Source organism: Octopus bimaculoides, chromosome 1 (genome assembly GCF_001194135.2).
Source record: "Octopus bimaculoides isolate UCB-OBI-ISO-001 chromosome 1, ASM119413v2, whole genome shotgun sequence".
Taxonomy (NCBI): domain Eukaryota; kingdom Metazoa; phylum Mollusca; class Cephalopoda; order Octopoda; family Octopodidae; genus Octopus; species Octopus bimaculoides.
The window spans coordinates 18,192,079-18,201,607 of NC_068981.1; the positions used below are offsets into that span (position 1 = coordinate 18,192,079).

General features: G+C 38.2%; 1 protein-coding gene across 1 annotated transcript in view; it reads left to right on the forward strand.

Moving 5' to 3' along the window:
- LOC106867687 (uncharacterized) overlaps window positions 1–9,529 on the forward strand; it is a 236,695-nt gene that overhangs the window by 152,432 nt on the left and 74,734 nt on the right. Inside the window, exon 9 of the mRNA XM_052974251.1 lies at window positions 7,355–7,474. Within this exon, the coding sequence (XP_052830211.1) occupies window positions 7,355–7,474 (120 nt within the window). The remainder of the gene's footprint in view (window positions 1–7,354; window positions 7,475–9,529) is intronic.

A 9,529-nucleotide genomic window follows, 5' to 3' on the forward strand; every position in this document is an offset into this window, starting at 1 on the left:
GTCAGTGGCTGTGTGGTAAGAAGCTTGCTTACCAACCACATGGTTCCAGGTTCAGTCCCTTGTGAGTGGATTTGGTAGACGGTAACTGAAAGAAGCCTGTCGTATATATGCATATGTATATATGTGTATATGTATATGTGAGTGTATATGTTTGTGTGTCTGTGTTTGTCCCCGCAACATTACTTGACAGCCGATGGTGGTGTGTTTACGTCCCCGTAACTTAGCGGTTCGGCAAAAGAGACTGATAGAATAAGTACTAGGCTTACAAGAAATAAGCTCTGGGGGTCGATTTGCTCGACTAAAGGCTGTGCTCCAGCATGGCCAGAGTCAAATGACTGAAACAGATAACAGAATAAAAGAATAAAAGAATAAAAGAATGTGCAACAATACTCTGGTTCCAGTATTGCTGCCACTTTTGGAATCCAGGCTGGAGGTGAGTTGACAGTTGTTGCCATTGTTATTGTGGTCACCACTGCTGCCTTGGCAGAAACGTTAGGATGCCGGGCGAAATGCATAACAGTATTTTGTTTGTCTTTACGTTCTGAGTTCAAATCCTGCTGAGATCAGCTTTGCCTTTCATCCTTTTGGTGGGAGTTGATAAATTAAATACCAGTTGTTGTACTGAGGTTGATCTAACTGACTGGCCCCCTCCCCCGAAATTTCGGGTGTTGTGCCTAGAACAGAAAAGAATTTACCACATGGTTTAATACCACCACCATCATCCCCCCACCAAACCACCACCACCACCACCACCACCACCAAGACCGCCATCATCTTTTAACATCTGCCTTTCATACTGGCATTGGTTGGACAGTTTGACAGGATCTGATGGGTCGAAGGTCTGCCTCATGTGCCAGTGTCTGCTTTTGGCATGGTTTCTAAAGCTGGATGCCTTTCCTAATGCTACCCACTTTACTGAGTATCCTGGGTACTTCTTTCATGGCACCAGCACTAGTGAAGTTGCCACCACCACTGCCACCACCCCACCACCACCACCACCACCACTACCTGGGCTTTGACGGTCTTCTGTGGAGTCTTCTCTGTAAATGAGCATTCACAGGTCTGGTCTCCAGCAGCCCAGGGTTAACTTCCCTCCACCGTTGCTGCCAATTGCAGAAGCTCCGCTCCATATGTATCATGGGCATTCACTTTGCTTTCCTGATGAAGCCATTATAAAAAAAAAAACAAAAAAAAAAACAGAAGCAAAAAATGCCAAAAGGAAAAAAAGCCAGAAAATAAACAAACAGATAAAAAACAAAACAAAAACGAAAATTAAATATTCCTCGTTCTAAATGGATATTTGTTAGATTTCTGTTTAAAATTGAATGTGCTTTTGGCTTCAGTTTAGCTTTTAAAAAAATATAACAAAAAAACCAGAGTTTTCTGAAATTTAATCTCATTTCATGAAATCTTCATTTGGTAAAAACATATTCCATGAAAAACTTTTTTTTTTTAATTTAGAAATAAAATTCTCAATCAGGAAATAATAGTTTTTTTAATGTTCAAATGCTTAATGGTATTTTTTAAAATTATTATTTTTTTTTGAATTGAAACTTTCTTTTTTGTTTTTGTACTTACTGACCCACACTAGTTTAGTGTATCAATGGTAAGACTGTTGGGGGATGCTGATGATGGTAAGAATGATGATGGTAACAGATGATGATGATGATGATGACGATGATGATGTTGGCAAAGGGATGGGGGTGTTGCATATGGCTATGATGGTGGTAATGATGATGATGAAGATGATGTTGTTATTGATAATGATGATGGGAATGATGATGATAATGATGATGGTGATGATAAGGATGATGATATCAATTATGATGATGGTGATGATGACGATGATGATGATGTCGATATGATGACGACGAGGATGATGGTGGTGGTGGTGGTGGTTTGTTGTTTTTTGGCAGTGGTGGGTGGTGATAATGGTGATGGTGTTGATGTTGGTGATGGATGATTATTGTGATGAGGGTAGAGATGAAAATGGTAATGACAGTGATGATGAAGACGATGATAACGATGACAAAGATGAAGATGATGAGGATGATGATGATGATGATGAGGATGATGATGAGGATGATGATGATGATGATGATGATGATGATGATGATGATGATGATGACGATGATGATGATGACAACGACGACGACGACGATGATGATGATGATGATGATGATGACGATGATATGGCTGATACTGATGATGTTGAACATTGTGGTGGTAGTGGTAATGATAGAAGTGTTGTTGCTGTTGTTGTTGTTGTTGTTGGTGGTGGTGGTAGTGTTAGTGGTAGTAATACTGATTGCTGTAGTGGTGTTTGTGTTGGTGACAGTTGTTGTGATGCTTATTGTGTTGTTGTTGTTGTTTAGCTCCTTCCCCTCCCCCCTATGAACCCCTTTGGTTCCTATTTTACTCAGGTGGACCCTCATAACTATTCAATGTTTTAAGAATCCCATTACATTTTTATAATTAAACATTATTAGAGGTGCATGGCTCAGTGGTTAGAGAATCAGGTTCACATTCATGAGGTAGTGAGCTTGATTCCTAGACCAGGCTGTGTGGTGTGCTCTTGAGCAAGACACTTATTTCACATTGCTCCAATTCACTCAGCTGTAGAAATGAGTCGCGACGTCACTGGTGCCAAGCTGAATCGGCCTTTGCCCTTCCCTTGAATAACATCGGTGGTATGGAGAATGGGGGATGGTAGGCATGGGTGACTACTGGTTTTCCATAAACAGTCTGGCCTGGATTTGTGCCTCAGAAAGTAACTTTCTAGGTGCAATCCCATTGACCGAAGGGGATCTTTACCCTTTACCCTATGTACTTATAATGGTGTAGAGAGGGGAATCTGGTATGCATGGGTGATTGCTGGTCTTCCACAAACAACCTTGCTCCGATTTGTGCCTTAGAGGGTAAATTTCTAGGTGCAATCTTCATGACCAAAGCGGGGTCTTTACACTTTATCCATTGGGGGTTGTATAGAAAATAAAAAAAAATATTTTGTGTATTGCAAAAGTATAAACAGTTTTTTTGCACACAAATTTTAGCAACAAACTCTTATATTGACAGTCAAGGGTCATATGAACCCAGACTGAAGACCACAGCTCTTGGTCAATCCTGACCACGTAGATTTATGATGAAAAATACTCCAGCTCTGATCACCTTTTCGTTTTCTTGGGATCAAAGAATGTCTAGGAATATATTATCAAATGTATTCTTCTTATTTTTAAGATAACAAGGAGTAATTTTAGAAAGATTTGACTGCTATTTCTAGCAGGTAGTGTGATCACATGCAGGTTTATTCTATTCTGTGTTGTTGTTGTTGTTGTTGGTGATTTTACTTTGTATCTTTTGGTTTTAAAATAGATACATCACATCCCTCCATGTGGCAACTGGAAAGAATTTTTTAGTAATAGATTTTAAGAATTAAGGACGATCCATGATATTGTCTACGATTCTGCTGCAGTCTTCAAATTCCATTTCCATTTAGACTGTCTTCTGCATGTGAAGAAAATCAGATAAGTTTATCTGATTGACAAAGCAGATTAAGAAAAGAGAGAGAGAGAGAGAGTCTTCTTTTGAAATGATAAATTTAAAGTGTTTAAAGTTTAAAATTTTTAGAACATAAAAGCATTGTAACCGAATGTGATGATCCACTTTGCATCATCAAAGAAACTTACTTGGCTTCTGTATTGGTAAGAGAAATGCAAAGACTTCCATCAAAATTTTGGAGAGCTGAACCAGAACTCTTACTCTTGAAAGCCGCTTAACTAGAGCAGCTATGTCTTTGCTATCAATATATTCATAAAGTCTTTTAAAAGCATAGAAATATTTTGAATGTCTTTGTAGGTAATTAACATCATCATCGTTTAACGTCTGCTTTCCATGCTGGCATGGGTTGGACAATTTGACTGAGGACTGGTGGACCAGGTGGCTACACCAGGCTCCAATCTGATTTGGCAGAGTTTCTACAGCTGGATGCTCTTCCTAACGCCAACCACTCCGAGAGTGTAGTGGGTGCTTTTACGTGCCACCGGCACGAGCGCCAGTCAGGCGGTACTAGCAACAGCCACGCTCGAAATGGTGTATTTTACATGCCACCTGCACAGGAGCCAGTCCAGCGGCAACGATCTCGCTCGAATGTCTTTTCATGTGCCACTAGCACAAGTTTCCAGTAAGGCGACGTTGGTAACAATCATGCTCAAATGGTGCTATCTACATGCCACCGGCACGGAAGCCAGACAGCTGCTCTGGCAACGATTACGCTCGGACGGTGCTCTTAGTGCTCCACCGGTAAAGGTGCCATCACGATTTCGCTTTTGCTGACTAGTTTCTTAAGCTGACTTCCATTTATAAAGTTAATCATTTTTTTTTTCTCTTAATGCTTCTCTGTATACAATGCAGTAAATACCGACACAGACAGGGGAAACATGTTTTTCACATAGCACTATACTTAACAGAATACCCACCATGGCAACTGTTCCATCAGTAGTTAGCTAAATACATTTGTCCCAGGAAATTCTGATTATAATAAGAAAATCCTCATTGTTATTGAAAGAGTCTTCAGCGATTTCCTCTGCTATGTCAGTACAACATACTGTTCAAACTTTTATATCCTGTATCTTGTCAGAGACATCTGGTAAATTCCATAACAAAGAAATTGTGCACAGTTCTGTCGATGCTTTCAACCATTTATAAGCCATAGCATGGTGCATTCTGTTATTTGTGCAAGACTTGGTCTTTTAAATTTTTTTACACAAATCTTCTGCTTTGTCTTATTGTGCTGTTTATTATAAAGTAGTGTTGTATGATGTTAAATGAATAGAAACATAAGTAAAGAGCTTGGTAGTGTGTCTCGGGCCAAGAGGCAGAGAGCATGAACTGTTAATATCAATGTTACTGCTTTGAAACTAGTTTAAAAATTTTATGATTTTTATGGCCTTCAGAATTATAAATAGAAGGTTATTCACTGAAATATATTGGTTTCAAATTTTGTCACAAGGCCATCAAGCTCAGGGGAGGGGGTCAGTCAATTACATCGACCTCAGTGTTCAACTGGGACTTATTTTATTGACCCAAAAGGATGAAAGGCAAAGTGAACCTCCGTGGAATTGGAACTCAGATGGACGAAATGCTGAAAAGCATTTTGCCCAGCATACTAACAGTTCTGTCAGCTCACTGCCTTAATTTACTGAAGTATATTGCTATGTAAAATGAGTTGCCATATTTGATGGTATATAAGATGCACTTTCTTTACAAAAACATCTTTCAAAAAAAAAAAAAAAAGGATCAAACTAAGTCCCACGTGCAAAGCCGAGCCTCCCATAACCTAATTTTGTCCCTGATGTTCTCTTTTTCCTGAATATGTACCGTTGAAACGGGTGTGCATCTTTTATGCTTGTGTGTCCTTTAGACCATCAAATACATTTTCACATAATTGATCAATCTGTCAGAGAGAAATAAGAAAGTTTTGGTTTTCTGTCATAAAAAGATAAAGTTAGTCTTGATTATTGGCTGAAATAGGTGAAAATTTGTTGAAAAAGCATCTTATTATTGCCTTTGTTCAATGAAAATAAAATTTAAGTGCATAAAAGAAATGTCTTAGAGAAAAAGAAAATTAGCAACTTACCATATTTTTAAAGTCTAGTATGATTAAAACAACATTTGATTATCAAAAATAGCATGCTGTAAATTAATAATGAAAATTAATATAAATAAACAAAACAATCTATTTCAGTGTTTTTTAATTATTTATGAGCATATCAATATCTTAAATGTTTTATTATTTTATCATGACAGTTAAATTCTTTTCTTTAGCCTAAAATCTCTTGAGAGCAGAAATGGTTCAACATTTAACACAAAATAAATTTTTTCTAAAAAATGTTTTTTTTTTTGTAATGTTAATGTTTTATCTAAAATTAACAATTTCGATAAATCTTATCTGATGAATTTTACTAACAAACTTTGTCAGAACCCTGAACATATTGCTACAAACCCTCAGGGTTTATATGAACTCAGGTTGGTGATCACTGGCCTAGAGTAACAAGAGAAACATGAGGATAGTTATTATAGTACAACCAGTTTAATTAATATTAGGCCTGTATCAGCTATGAACAGAATAAAACAATAGGATCCAATCAAATTAGAAATGCTCTGTTTTAGCAAGAAGTAATACAAATAGATCAAATAGTGGAACATATTTCATTGGTGAAGAAGAAGAGAAATGTAATGTTTCATATATTTCTCATTCTTTGGATGGAGAGAGAGAAAGATAAGAGATTTAATAAAGGACGAATATCCAAAATGCCAAACTTCTTCCTCGTGGCATAAAACATATTCTATCATTTGAGTTATAAACATAGATGTTGCTGTAATCTCTAATCTCAGTGATAAAAGGATCCTCTGTTTGGATGCTAGGATTACTGGAAATTGAGGACAAATCTCCTTTAATCCCACTCTACTATCTTAAAATAGGCAGGACATGTTTAACAATACATATACCAGGAAATATGAAAAAAAGGTAACAGAATGGTCTAAGTTTTGATTATACATTAGTTAGACCAGAACTGATTTGGGGTAAAAAAAAAAAAAAAAAATACTTATACCAATGTGACAGTAGACACATATACAAACCTAACAGTCAGTTATGGCTGGTTTCAAAAATTAAGAGGTCCATCATAGATTATATCATAAGCTGTTATTAGTTTATTGCCAATTCAACATGGCTGTTCCATAAAAACCGACATTACTACCATTTTAACCCCAGGATGACACTTCCAGCTGGTTGTTCAATACCCTCTACACCTGGTTCAATACCATCTACACCAGGCCTGAAATTTTGTGGGCTGGGGCCAGTTGATTAGATCGACCGCAGTATACAACTGGTACTTAATTTATCAACCCCGAAAGGATGAAAGGCAAAGTCAACTTCGGTGGAATTTGAACTCAGAACTTAAAGACAGACAAAATACCGCTAAACATTTCGACTGGCATGCTAACATTTCTGCCAGCTCGCCGCCTTTATATATATACTGTAAGGGTGGTGAACCCCTACCATCTTCCAGTCATGAAACCACCATCCTGTATTATTGGTTTTGAATGCTTTGTGCTCATCCTTGGTGGTGGATTCTCATCCTCTAGAGATAGAAGTGGTTCACTTCAGTTCATAATATATAGAAAATAAGTGACATCCAGTCATTGATCTTGCAACGAGCAGCTTAGAGATTTTCTAACGAGCTAATTTGCTTGTTGCAAGATCAGTGAGTGGGTGAACTACTGTGCTTACATTTCATTATCTTTTGTGTCTTTTATGGATGAAACTTAAAATATTATGGTTAATTTGTTGCAGGAAATCTCACACATTGGAGAAGAAAAATGGTATGACTTGAATATTTCTGGCAGACGCTTGACTAAAAGTATGAAAACAATTGGGAAGATTTTCATGAAATTGAGTATTTCTGTTAAACAGGTAATTCTATCATCTTTCATATTTTGGTTAGGTAATTTCAGGTATGGCAGGAGCTGGTGTAGCTATGTGGTAAAAAATTTGTTTGCTAACTACATGGTTATGGGTTCAGTCCCACTGTGTGTCACCTTGGATAGGTGTCTTCTGGTATATTCTCTGGTTGACCAAAACCTTATCAATGGATTTGGTGAACATTGTAAGTGTATATGTGTGTGTGTGTGTGTGTCACTGTCCCCTTGACTTGACATCACATGATAGTTGTAAACGAGTATCACCATCATACAAGTGGTGTCCTTTGTTTCCAATCATTGGTTAAAACCTATCTGGACATCATCATCGTTTAACATCCGCCTTCCATGCTAGCATGGGTTGGATGATTTGACTGAGGACTGGCGAACCAGATGGCTGCACCAGGCTTCAATCTGATTTGGCAGAGTTTCTACAGCTGGATGCCCATCCTAATGCCAACCACTCCAAGAGTGTAGTGGGTGCTTTTATGTGCCACCGGCACGAGGGCCAGTCAGGCAGTACTGGCAACGGCCACACTCAAAATGGTGTTTTTTACGTGTCACCTGCACAGGAGCCAGTCCAGCGGCACTGGCAACGACCTCGCTCGAATGTCTTTTCACGTGCCACTGGCACAAGTGCCAGTAAGGTGACACTGGTAACGATCACGCTCAAATGGTGCCATTTACATGCCACTGGCATGGTGACATATAACCTTAGTTGAAAACAGGTAAAGTTTGGCAACAGGATGGGCATCCAGCTGTAGAAAATCCATTTCATTAAATTCTATCAGACTCATCTAAGCATGGAAAAGTGAATATTAAAATGGTGATGATGATGATGATAATGAATGCTAGCTGAGGATGGCAATATATAAAGAACTATGATTAATTTAATGTGTGATCATTTAAACATATGTAGCTTATTAAAATTCAAAATAACACGTGCATATATGGTCTGTGTGTGTGTGTGATTTGTTACACCTAGTATTTTGTTAATATGAAATATCTAATAAGCATGTCATGAAGCATATAAATAAATTAATTAATTCTATATAAATATGCATATCTAATTATATTCTGAAATTGATTTTAGTCCTAAGACATAGAGAGAATGTACGAGTCACACAACTTTTAACCCGTTTGGGTATCATTCAGCACTAGTACAGTCAGAACTGGACATGGTCTCCCCTGTAAAACTGTTTACATTTATAATTATATAAACCATTCAGTAAAGCACACAAATTCTGTATACGAGCATACATATGTAACCTGCAAATTATGCATAGTGGAATGGGCGAGGATCCTAAAGGACTCCCTTGGCCCAGGGAACATCTTTAACTCCAGAATGGAGGTCTTTGGACTGTGCTCATATTTCAGGAAATTCCTGCTGGCCTATTGGAACCCACAAGATGGAACGGTCACCAGTGATCGATAGCCAAGGAGAGACAATCCTCTTTGTTGACATTGATTAGTAGGGTCCTTTCCTCCTCCATATTCTAGAGAGGCCACTCATTAGAGAGGCTTTAAGCCAACAGATTTTGGGGTCTGATGATATGCCATAAAGCTAATCCCTTTATGGATGTGAAACCTAAGGTAATCTCATAAACCAGTCTTATCTAACGTTATTATATACTGATCTGTAACTTAGAGTCTGCTTCTTTTTTCAGATTAATGTTTTTACAGACAATCAGGGAGAAAAACTAGAGGTAGTCGATAGCTTCCGCTATCTGGGTGACTAAGTTAGTAGTGGGGGTGGGTGCGCTGAAAGTGTAGCTGCTAGAATAAGAATAGCCTTGTCAAAGTTTAGAGAGCTCTTACCTCTGCTGGCGACAAAGGGACTCTCACTCAGAGTAAAAGGCAGACTGTATGACGCATGTGTACGAACAGCCATGCTACATGGCAGTGAAACATGGGCTGTGACTGCTGAGGACATGCGTAAGCTCGCAAGGAATGAAGCCAGTATGCTCCGCTGGATGTGTAATGTCAATGTGCATACCCGTCAGAGTGTAAGTATCTTGAGAGAAAAGCTGAACATAAGAAGCATCAGTTG